This window comes from Salvelinus sp. IW2-2015, linkage group LG15, assembly GCF_002910315.2.
Source record: "Salvelinus sp. IW2-2015 linkage group LG15, ASM291031v2, whole genome shotgun sequence".
Taxonomy (NCBI): Eukaryota; Metazoa; Chordata; class Actinopteri; order Salmoniformes; family Salmonidae; genus Salvelinus; species Salvelinus sp. IW2-2015.
In genome coordinates, this window is record NC_036855.1 from 10,039,811 (window position 1) to 10,052,458 (window position 12,648).

Below are 12,648 nucleotides of genomic sequence, written 5' to 3' on the forward strand. Positions count from 1 at the left end.
TACCTATAAACACATACATTTTAAAGAGGGATGCTTATGCTTATCTTCAGATTCTAACGCAAACGTTGCGGTTCTCAAGCACCTATCAGGTACATTACATACTGCAAACATGTACTGTATTTAAGGCAAACAAGTCAATACTGCTGACACAGAGGAAGAGTTCATCATGCCATGATTGAGGAGGCTATGCAAAACCAAACCCCTTATGATCTTCTGCAGGCATTCAGGCCTGGGAGGCTATGCAATCCAATAGGGGCTCTCACACAAGCAGGCACACACCCACAGCTGCGCTCTCTTGGCCCCTCTCGCTCGTGTCTCTCTAATCACCCTCTAGTCACCAGTTGATCACGTCTCTCACATGACCCCACAGTTTAGTGATCCAAAGGTTGACCCCCAGCTCTGTCAGGTACTGCAGCTCTGGGGTGAGCATCTTAAGGCACAGCTTGCGGTGGGCCTTGTCCACATTATTTTTCAGGTTGTAGCCCATGATTGACTTCTCCCCGATGGGCTGCCAGGGCTGCATGGCTGTCTCCTGGATGCTCCCTGCATCCACAGCATGGCCTCCCTCGATACAGACTGCCGCCATCACTGCGTTCCTCCTCTGGAGCTCCGCCACATCGTCGGCCATTCGCTGGCGTCCGTATGCCTCCACCTTCCTCCAGAAGGTGACGTTAAAGTGTTGGTAAAGCCTCCAGTCCACGGCGTTCCACTCCAGGGCCTTGGCCCTCAGCTCCGGGGTCAGTTTAGACACGGTGGAGCCCTTCCGGGCGTTGAGCTTGAAGAAGAGCAGGTCGTCCATCTCCCAGCAGAGGGCGTCCTTGAGCAGCATGAGGGACTCGTCAAAGTGCTCCACCAGCATGACCAGCTGGAAGTGGCCTGCGATGGCCCGGATGCCTTCCTCTACCCGCGGGTCGCCCAGCTCCAGAGTGTTGTCCTGCCCAAAGTCGAAGAACAGCAGATTCTTGAGGTAGAAGGAGTTGAAGCCATTGGGGTCAAAGTAGTGGCGGGGGTCGCGCAGGAACTCCCCCACCTTGTCCTCGCCTGGTATTTTCCAGGTCATGGGCACCAGGCGGCCAAAGTAGTGGAAGGAGGATTCAAAGAGCTCAGCCGGGTCTCTGAGGATGGTGATGTAGGAGGTGTCTGTAGGGAGCACCTTGGCTACCTCAGGTGCGTTGAAGCGCATGTGGTTGCAGATGATATTGAAGCACATGCCAGGCCTGTAGTCCTTGACCTGGGAGCGCTGGAATGGGTAGGGGTAGAAGAAGTCGTTACGGCTGTTTGGGAAGGCAAACTTGAGCCGGTGCTTCTCTCCAAATCGGAAGAGGATGTTGAGGAGTGTGCTGCTGGCTGTCTTGTGGGTTTTCATGAACATGATGTCCACTTTGGGAGTGCAGATGCCTGTCTGCCCCGGTGCATGGTGGGAGCTGTTTTTGATAAGTCTGGCGTGGGCTTGAGCAGGTCGATGGGAACAGGAGTAAGGCACTGGACCCCTATGGAGAGCACGCGTACAAATACAACACATTATCAAATTACCAATGTTATAGACTGATTTACCATCATGCAATGTTATAGAAGACTGAAAAACAAATTTTTCCTCTCATAGTACAGTAGCGTACTACCAATATTCATATGGCAAATAAAAGTATCTGTATCATCTGTGGGCTATATCATATACAGTAGGGAGAACAAGTATTTGATACACGGCCGATTTTGCAGGTTTTCCTACTAACAAATCGTGTAGAGGTCTGTAATTTGTATCATAGGTACACTTCAACTGTGAGAGACGGAATCTAAAACAAAAATCCAGAAAATCACATTGTATGATTTTTAAGTAATTCATTTTGCATTTTATTGCATGACATAAGTATTTGATACATCAGAAAAGCAGAACTTAATATTTGGTACAGAAACCTTTGTTTGCAATTACAGAGATCATACGTTTCCTGTAGTTCTTGACCAGGTTTGCACACATTGCAGCAGGGATTTTGGCCCACTCCTCCATACAGACCTTCTCCAGATCCTTCAGGTTTCGGGGCTGTCGCTGGGCAATACGGACTTTCAGCTCTCCAAAGATTATCTATTGGGTTCAGGTCTGGAGACTGGCTAGGCCACTCCAGGACCTTGAGATGCTTCTTACGGAGCCACTCCTTAGTTGCCCTGGCTGTGTGTTTCGGGTCGTTGTCATGCTGGAAGACCCAGCCACGACCCACTCTCAATGCTCTTACTGAGGGAAGGAGGTTGTTGGTCAAGATCTCGCGATACATGGCCCCATCCATCCTCCCCTCAATACGGTGCAGTCGTCCTGTCCCCTTTGCAGAAAAGCATCCCAAAGAATGATGTTTCCACCTCCATGCTTCACGGTTGGGATAGTGTTCTTGGGGTTGTTCCATCCTTCTTCTTCCTCCAAACACGGCGAGTGGAGTTTAGACCAAAAAGCTCTATTTTTGTCTCATCAGACCACATGACTTCTCCCATTCTTCCTCTGGATCATCCAGATGATCATTGCAAACTTCAGACGGGCCTGGACATGCGCTGGCTTGAGCAGGGGGACCTTGCGTGTGCTGCAGGATTTTAATCCATGACGGCGTAGTGTGTTACTAATGGTTTTCTTTGAGACTGTGGTCCCAGCTCTCTTCAGGTCATTGAGCAGGTCCTGCTGTGTAGTTCTGGGCTGATCCCTCACCTTCCTCATGATCATTCATGCCCACGAGGTGAGATCTTGCATGGAGCCCCAGACCGAGGGTGATTGACCGTCATCTTGAACTTCTTCCATTTTCTAATAATTGCGCCAACAGTTTGTTGCCTTCTCACCAAGCTGCTTGCCTATTGTCTGTAGCCCATCCCAGCCTTGTGCAGGTCTATTATTTTATCCCTGATGTCCTTACACAGCTCTCTGGTCTTGGCCATTGTGGAGAGGTTGGAGTCTGTTTGATTGAGTGTTTGGACAGGTGTCTTTTATACAGGTAACGAGTTCAAACAGGTGCAGTTAATACAGGTAATGAGTGGAGAACAGGAGGGCTTCTTAAAGAAAAACTAACAGGTCTGTGAGAGCCGGAATTCTTACTGGTTGCTAGGTAATCAAATACTTATGTCATGCAATAAAATGCAAATTAATTACTTCATACAATGTGATTTTCTGGAATTTTGTTTTAGATTCCGTCTCTCACAGTTGATGTGTACCTATGATAAAAATTACAGACCTCTACATGCTTTGTAAGTAGGAAAACCTACAAAATCAGCAGTGTATCAAATACTTGTTCTCCCCACTGTACATGTATATTGCTACTGGATGTTGTTGATGCAATATATACTTCAAAGGATGCCCAACCATTGCACCAACATCCCCCCCAGTAAGAAGAGTATGGATGAGGCTTACTCAGGCAGGTTGAAGTGGGCCTGTGGAGCAGAAAGGCAGTAGAGCAGGATCATACAGCTAGTGAGTAGGGTACCCAGGACAAGGCCTTTGCACATCGACCTCCATTGCCTCCCCTGCTTGCCAACCATGGTCCCAAATAGAAGTTATCTGAAGCAAAAATGTAAGTTAAGTATAAGTTATCCAGTGTACCAAAACAATCGACTAGCAGTCCTGAAATCTTCTAAGGTTATGGTTCATCGATGACCTCAACTTTTTCATTGACATGGATTCTGCAAGTCCCTTGGATCCACTGTCTCCTGTGGCCAATTATTTGGGAACACACACAGCAGCTCAGTCAGATGGCTGTTTCCAATTAGGACATTGTGTGCCTCTGGTAATGGAACAACTCTTAGAAATCCACTCTGTTCAATCTGTTGAGGTTATCTCTAGGCATAATTGAAATTTCGATAACTCTTTACTTGACACCCAGCGTCCTAACACATTATGACACGGTCATAACCATGTCATAATGTCACAACAGTTGACATAACTTGTCATAATCTGTCATAATATGGTCATAACACTGTCATGACCCATATATTTACACCTGTTGTGAGATATATTGTGCTTTTTTATGGCTGGTTATGACACCTACATAAGAGTGTCAAACCCACATTTATTCAAATGTGTTTTTTACCTGCAAATAAGTTTCCTTTCGTCTGAAAGTTTGTTTCTCAATTCCTTTGTTGTTGTTGTTGTAATGAATTCGTCACAGTCATGTTTCTTTCATTAAAAAACATGTAGAAAATACACTTTAAGACACTGTCAAGAATTAGGACCATCCTGTGTCACTTTACTTGGACTAAGAAAAAACACTTTATGACTCTGTCAAGAAGCATTATGACCACCATAATCACATAAGCAAGATAGGCCTATCACGTACATGCCCTTATGTCAGTCAATCAAAAAGAGGGTGTCTAGTCCTGCTCCTGAAATCTGCTCCTGTGTTCATCCCAGTCATCAGCAACAGAGCTGGGGTAGGTGCATGTATGACGTCAATGTGCGCGTAATTACAATGATAATTTAATATGATAAATTATGGAAAATGTATAACAAACATACTGTTGACAAGTAGGCTATGGTGTAATGGAATGTTTTGCCTTGTGTGGTAGGTTTCGTGGGTTTTGACACTCTTATGTAGGGGTCATTACCGGCCATAAAGTAATGCTACATATGTCACAACAGGTCTAAATATGTGTAATGACAGTGTTATGACCATATTATGGCAGGTTATGACAAATGTTACAGAAATGTCTCATGTTGTGCTATTGTTAGATCACTATTTTTCAATGACATATACATTTTTTACGCAATATTGTTGTTTTTCCAAAGCATTCACTTAACTTCTTATGGCTGCAGGAGCAGTATAGCTTGGATGAAAGGTGCACAGAGTTGCCCATAGTAAACTGCCTGCTCCTCAGTCCCAGTTGCTAATATATGCATATTATTAGTATTGGATAGAAAACACTCTGAAGTTTCTAAAACTGTTTGAATGATGTCTGTGAGTATAACATAACTCATGTGGCAGGCAAAAACCTGAGAAGAAATCCAAACAGGAAGTGGGAAATCTGAGGTTGGTCAATTTTCAACCCAGCCCCTATTGAATACACAGTGGGATATTGGTTATGTTGCACTTCCTAAGGCTTCCACTAGATGTCAACTGTCTTTAGAAACTTGAATGAGGCTTTTACTGTGATGTGGGGCCGGAGGAGAGCTCTTTGAGTCAGTGGTCTGGCAGAGAGCCAGGTCCTGGTCACGCACATTTCACATGATAGCGACCTGCGTTCCATGGCTTTTCTACAGACAATGGAATTCTCCGGTTGGAACGTTATTGAAGATTTATGATAAAAACATCCTAAAGATTGATTCTATACTTAGTATGAAATGTTTCTACGACCTGTAATATAACTTTGAACTTTTCGTCCGACGTTCGGCTGGACCTGCACGAGCGTTTGGATACGTGTACTAAACGCCCTAACAAAAGTAGCTACTTGGACATAAATAATGGACATTATCGAACAAATCAAACATTTATTGTGGAACTAGGATTCCTGGGAGTGCATTCTGATGAAGATCATCAAAGGGAATATTTATAATGTGATTTCTGTTGACTCCAACATGGCAGATTAAAAAAAATATATATTTCTGAGCTCCGTTCTCAGATTATTGCATGGTTTGCTTTTTTTTATTTTTTAAATCTGACACAGCGGTTGCATTAAGGAGAGGTATATCTATAATTCCATGTGTAACAATTGTATTTATCAACATTTATGATGAGTATTTCTGTAAAATTGATGTGGCTATGCAAAATCACTGGATGTTTTTGGAACTAGTGAACGTAACGCGCCAATGTAAACTCAGATTTTTTTATATAAATATGAACTTTATCAAACAAAACATACATGTATTGTGTAACATGAAGTCCTATGAGTGTCAACTGATGAAGATCATCAAAGGTTAGTGATTAATTTTATCTCTATTTATGCTTTTTGTGACTCCTCTCTTTGGCGGGAAAAATGGCTGAATTTTTCTGTGACTTGGTGGTGACCTAACATAATCATTTATGGTGCTTTCGCTGTAAAGCCTATTTGCAATCGGACACTTTGGTGGGATTAACAACAAGATTACCTTTAAAATGGTATAAGATACATGTATGTTTGAGGAATTTATTTATGAGATTTCTTTGTTTGAATTTGGCGCCCTGCACTTTCACTGGCTGTTGTCATATCGATCCCGTTAACGGGATTGCAGCCAAAAGAAGTTTTAAATCAAAAAAGCATAACTTCACATCAACTACTAGGTTAATGTAAAAAAGAAAAGAAAAAGTGCATTCCTTGATCGTTTCAACCCACATACTGTTCACTGGACGTGCTACCTTGTCCCGGACCTGCTGTTTTGGACTCTCTCTTTACCGCACCTGCTGTCTCTAACTCTGAATGATCGGCTATGAAAAGCCAACTGGCATTTACTCCTGAGGTGCTGTTGCACCCTCTACAACCACTGTGATTATTATTATCTGACCCTGCTGGTCATCTATGAACGTTTGAATATCTTGGCTATATTCTGTTATAATCTCCACCCGGCACAGCCAGAAGAGGACTGGCCACCCCTCAGAGCCTGGTTCCTCTCTAGGTTCTGGCCTTTCTAGGGAGTTTTTCCTAGCCACCGTGCTTCTACATCTGCATTGCTTGCTGTTTGAGGTTTTAGGCTGGGTTTCTATACAGCACTTTGTGACATCGGCTGATGTAAAAAGGGCTTTATAAATATATTTGGTTGATTGATTGATACTGCATCTTTATACAATTCCTAGAAAACTGCCCAATGGCAAATTGTCCAAAGAAGGTGTATGTCCCAGCACCTAATCATGAAAGTTATATACTCAAGAGTTTATGATAATTTAAGTTAAAATGTTATACATAGACTTAATTGTAAGACAATATAAAGGCTTAAACATACTTATAACAAGTTATAAGCATTACACCTGCATGCTTTAAGTAAAGTGTTACCACTGTGCCTATAATCGGACCAGTGCACAGTGAAGCTACACTACAGCAAGGCCGGATATACCCTGTGTTTCTGTGTCATCTATCCTTTAGATTAATAATGCATTGGGCTGGAAAGTGATCCAGTCTGAGTCTGCAGCTATTCACCCTGTAGCCTGTAATCCGATCGGGCCGCACACAGGCAGCCCAATTCTGATCTTTCCCCCCCCACTAATTGGTCTTTTGAGCAATCACAACAGATCTTTTCACATCAGATCTTTTTCAGATCTTATTGGTCAAAAGACTAATTAGTGAAAAAAATAAATAAATTGGGCTACCTGTGTAAACGCAGCCACAGTGACCCAGAGGCTAAGTCAGCATTCAGTAGGTAACATGGGTCACCCGGTTTCCACCTGTAGCAGTGTGGAGAACCTATACTAAAGACAAACCAAATCAAGAAAGCTCTATCAAAAAACTCTTGACTTCACAGAAAGCTCCCAAATCTTTAAGTTTGAGGTTTCTCCTCAAAACAGCTCCTTGAAAAGATGAAAAACAAGTTTCCACAATTTTGAAATCTCTTGGAAACATTTGGGTCTAACATCAGCTAAAATCACTGTTCCAATTTTGCAGACATTTGTGTGATAAATATTTTGTCTGACGGAAAAAGAAAATGTTTCGTTACTGATAATAGCTGTGATGAAGTAGAAAGTGTCTTTTGCGCTTTTGTCAGGGAGCTTCATGAAGGGGCCATTATGGAGGCACATGAGTGGGCTTTCACCCTGCCCTCAAAGCCAGCCCAGGCATTGGGATATATGGGAGACATTTGAGCACTAGTCCTCCTGAACAGGGGACTTTGCATGGAGCTGTTTAACCTGAAAATGAACCTTGGTATAGATAGATGTGTGCTTCGTTAGGCTTAGCGCTTCCTCTGCTTCTGGGAGGGATGCACCTGGAATTAAACCTGAGGGGCCACCAGGGGCCTGCCTTTAACACCTGCTGGCAATTTCTGAACCCGAATGGTGTCATCACTTCAGATAATGATGCCTGTGATATAGAAATATAGAGTCCAGTCTGAAATTATTGACAACCTTGATAAAGATGAGCAAAAATGGTGTAAAATAAATAATTCAAATACTGAGCTATTTTGTATGCTCAAAATTATATTATACTATACTGAACATAAATCTAAACGCAACATGTAAAGTGTTGGTCCCATGTTTCATGAGCTGAAATAAAATATCCCAGGAATTTCCCAAAAGCACAAAAATATTATTTCAAATGTTGTGCACAAATTTGTTTACATCCCTTTTAGCGAGCATTTCTCCATTGCCAAGATAATCCACCCACCTGACAGGTGTATCCCTCCTTTACTCAAGCATTTCCATTATTTTGGAAGTTACCTGTAGCCCAGTATTTGAATTGTTAAATTTATAGTAACTTTTGCTCATTATGAAGGCTCTCAATAATATCAGACCCCACTTTATACTGTAATGGCATTGTATTGTTTGTTGGGCAGGTTTCTGTTAATGTGTCCCGTTTTATTGCATCTACTGTCTGAGTATGGTCTGATATAAGTAGGTGCTAAGACGTTATGCATACAATACCATTCAAATCGAATCGTAAGGTGAAGGTCAAAGGAAAAAGTCACGCTCTCCACAAAATGCATTAGCAGCAATGTATCCATTATCTAATGATGTCATAACCTTCAGTCACATAAGCACATAATGACATACGATGCATGACAACATACAGGACAATGAACCCCAAAAAGTAACATTCAGGAACGCATTCAATATGAGGGCAAAGTTACTATGCACTCCATCACATTGGCAATGCCCAAAGAACTCGTCTGAATGAAACTAAATTGGCTGCTCGATTGCATGGCAGAAACATTATTTTCTTCAGCTCACATTTCAAAGATCATAAACTTGAGATAAAAATATATTGTAGTTGCACAGTCTGATCATTCTATTAAACCGTTTGTCAAAGAATAAGACCAAAAAACAATATACATTTAAATTTCAAATCATCCTCATATCATTCTCTTTGTAAAACATAACACTTACCCACCCTGTTGTGCATAAATCCCACAACTGCAGTTAGATGAAAAATGCAACTGAAGTTAAAACCTAAGAGTGCATAGCAGTGCGTCTCAGAGGAGCTGTCCGGTCCAGTGGTGGCTTGTGCCTGCTCTTGTCGGGTCACACACGGTGTCACAACCCCACCACATGGTCAAGTGCTTTCCTTTTCATTACATATGTTATGCCCAACGCTCCAAAGCCAATTCATCTGGCAGGTGCTCTCTCTCTGTAAATTATGCACACCTGATTCTTCTGCTCCACTTTCGACTCTGAACGAGATCCAGCTGAATATAGCCAACTGTGACATCAGGCTCCCTGCTAGGACTTGCACTTGTTTGTGTTTAAAAGAGAACGAGCGAGGGGAGGGAGAGACACAAAGGGAAAAGGAAAGAGGGAACGAGAGATGGAGAGGAAGAGATGGAGAAAGAGATAAAGCAAAAGAGGGGGCGAGGGCATGGGCTCTATTCTCTGGCTGCATACAGAAGGCTATTGAGAGCAGACACTAGTCTGAGCTGAAAGCTGATAGGAGGGGTAGCAAATAGTATAAAAAGAACAATTGCAGAGAGCCAAGGCACAAAGAGCTCAATTGTGCCATCTTCTCCAAGCTTGCTGTCTCACTACAGTATTGCTCAAAAGTTGTTTTAGCAAGCTTTGCATATACTGTAGATACTTTTAACAAAAATTTGGATGAATAGAATATGCAAATATTAAGTTATAAGGCATGCGAACACATGGATTATTGTAAATAACACACAACTAAGGGCTGTTATTAGGAATGACAGACAATAGATTGTCCAAATAAACTGAAAAGAAATGGGTATTGCTTTTCATGTAGTCTTTGTTTTGTGGCGAACCCAGTTACAGTACAGAATACATTCTAGCCACAATCCTAAATTAAATTCACTCGGAGGGACGTGCTGGAGAACTGTTACCGTTCTCAGATTAAAGGACCAACAGCTCATTTATATTTTGAAGCTATACATTGATTATGCTTTTAAAAGCTTTTTTTATTCATTCTGCATTTTGTTTCAAATTGAGGCCCGATTACCTGACTCAGACTCAACCTACTCCTGGACTAAAAAACACTTTCAATGGAAATTTGCCTAGCTAGTCCTTTGGACTCGTGAGAATATGGAACACTGTATTTTGTACCACTACCGTCCATTCAACAGTAGTAAGATGTCAATAGAGAACGACCATACGAGCCAGGGATTGAGGAGTCCATTTGGCTCTGGGAGACGGGATGTGACAATATGTGGTAATACAGCACTGACCATTACAGTAAGGGAGGTGGGCACTGTTCTACCCTTTCTGCACACTGTAGCCCTTCAAACCAGAGGGACCATACCGATAGGCCCACCCTGCCTTTGACCCCCCCCCCCCCCCAGTCTGAACACTCAACCTTTTGTTGAGCGTGGGGCACCCTGGCGGGCACACACTCCAAGTGCCAGGCTGAGACTCGGACTGGCATGTGTGGAATGTAGTTGAGGCATGCTGGTAAGTGGGAAGGTCGGTCAGTGAATAAGGAGATTGAGTAGCAGGAGGGACTGGCCCCTAGCCCACTGAGATCACAGCATCATCAGAGGGCAGTCCCTTGTCAACACCACCTACAGGCCAGGATAGTGGACCCCACTCAGTCCCCACCACATGCCTGATTTACCCAAAGCAGTCCAACCCAAATGTACTGTGCTTTCGCATCATGGTTTCAGGATTTTTTAAATTTAACCTTAATTTAAGTTAAGAACAAATATTTTTTTACAATGATGGCCTACCACGGCCAAACCCAGACGACACTGGGCATATTGTGCGCCGCCCTATGGACAGTGGCCTACAGCAATGAAGGGGATGCATAAATCAGGACAGCTCAGCACTGTGGAACAGGCTACTTTGATAACATGGCATCCTCAGCCTCTGTCCCCACCAGTCCTCATGATGTGGCATCAGATTCCACCTCTTTGGTATCAGAGTTGGTCTGACAGTGCCACCACCAGCATATATGGAACCCAGAAGGCTGCAATCTGTCATGCACAGACCGACACCAATAAATGATTTGGCTCCCAGTGAGTGGTACAGTGATTAGAAGGAATAGTCAGTAATGCATTACAATAGGACACTGACACCGGTATCTTAATCCAAAGGATCAGCACAACTTAAACCTTCATAATGAGAAGTCTTGAGAAAAGGTTGTGACAAAAAAGAGGAAAAGACATTAAGTTGACATGGGTACAGGAAGTCGAAGGTTTACATACACTTAGGTTGGAGTCATTAAAACTCGTTTTTCAACCACTCGACAAATGTCTTGTTAACAAACTATAGTTTTGGCAAGTCGGTTAGGACATCTACTTCGTGCATGACAAGTGATTTAACAATTGTTTACAGATTATTTCACTGTATCACAATTCCAGTGGGCCAGAAGTTTACATACACTAACTTGACTGTGCCTTTAAACAGCTTGGAAAATTTCAGAAAATGATGTCATGGCTTTAGAAGCTTCTGATAGGCTAATTGACATAATTTGAATCAATTGGAGGTGTACCTGTGGATGTATTTCAAGGCCTACCTTCAAACTCAGTGCCTCTTTGCTTGACAGGATGGGAAAATCAAAAGAAATCAGCCAAGACCTCAGGAAAAAAAATTGTAGACCTCCACAAGTCTGGTTCATCCTTGGGAGCAATTTCCAAATGCCTGAAGGTATCACGTTCATCTGTACAAACAATAGTACACAAGTATAAACACCATGGGACCACACAGCCGTCATACCGCTCAGGAAGGAGATGCGTTCTGTCTCCTAGAGATGACCGTACTTTAGTGCGAAAAGTGCATATCAATCCCAGAACAGCAGCAAGGGACCTTGTGAAGATACTGGAGGAAACATGTACAAAGGTATCTATACCCACAGTAAAACAAGTCCTATATCGACATAACCTGAAAGGCCGCTCGGCAAGAAAGAAGCCACTGCTCCAAAACCGCCATGAAAAAGCCAGACTACGGTTTGCAACTGCACATGGGGACAATCCCCATACTTGTTGGAGAAATGTCCTCTGGTCGGATGAAACAAAAACAGAACCTTTTGGCCATAATGACCATTGTTATATTTGGAGGAAAAAGGGGGAGGCTTGCAAGCCAAAGAACACCATCCCAACCATGAAGTACGGGGGTGGCAGCATCATTTTGTGGGGGTACTTTGCTGCAGGAGACTGGTGCACTTCACAAAATAGATGGCATCATGAGAGGAAAATGATTGTGGAAGGCTACCCGAAACGTTTGACTCAAGTTAAACAATTTAAAGGCAATGCTACCAAATACTAATTGAGTATTGTAAACTTCTGACCCACTGGGAATGTGATGAAAGAAATAAAAGCTGAAATCACTCTATTATTCTGACATTCCACATTCTTCAAATAAAGTGGTGATCCTAACTGACCTAAAACAGGTCATTTTTACTTGGATTAAATGTCAGGAATTGTGAAAAACTGAGTTTAAATGTATTTGGATAAGGTGTATGTAAACTTCCAACTTCAACTGTAACTTAGCGTTACCCTATGCATCGCTCGTAATTACACATCAAGCCAAAAAAAGTGTCCTACTTTTTTTTTTTAAGTATACAAAAAGTGTTGTTTGTTTTGTTAGGGGAGGTTTCATACAAAGTTAATTTCTCTGATGACAGCAG

At 42.6% G+C, this 12,648-nt stretch overlaps 1 protein-coding gene across 2 annotated transcripts; it reads right to left on the reverse strand.

The window, feature by feature from the left end:
- Nucleotides 1-245: 245 nt before the first annotated feature.
- LOC111973759 (galactosylceramide sulfotransferase) lies at nt 246-9,211 on the reverse strand. 2 transcript variants are annotated; one of them, XM_024001151.2, is made up of 3 exons: nt 8,968-9,211; nt 3,377-3,523; nt 246-1,490 (listed from the first exon to the last, which is right to left on the reverse strand). In XM_024001151.2, the coding sequence occupies exons 2-3, from the start codon at nt 3,502-3,504 to the stop codon at nt 335-337; spliced, it is 1,284 nt and encodes a 427-aa protein (XP_023856919.1). In that variant the 5' UTR covers nt 3,505-3,523; nt 8,968-9,211; the 3' UTR covers nt 246-334. The 2 variants fall into 2 exon arrangements, with proteins under 2 accessions (XP_023856919.1, XP_023856920.1); XM_024001152.2 differs by having other exon boundaries at nt 8,964-9,049.
- Nucleotides 9,212-12,648: the final 3,437 nt, after the last annotated feature.

Bases quoted from the DNA above. Each gene is read 5' to 3' on its own strand.
- LOC111973759 (XM_024001151.2), bottom strand. From the start codon at position 3,504: ATGGTTGGCAAGCAGGGGAGGCAATGGAGGTCGATGTGCAAAGGCCTT. The intron at 1,491-3,376 runs GTAAGCCTCATC...TGCTCTCCATAG, and splicing joins GCCCACTTCAACCTGCCTGA to GGGTCCAGTGCCTTACTCCT.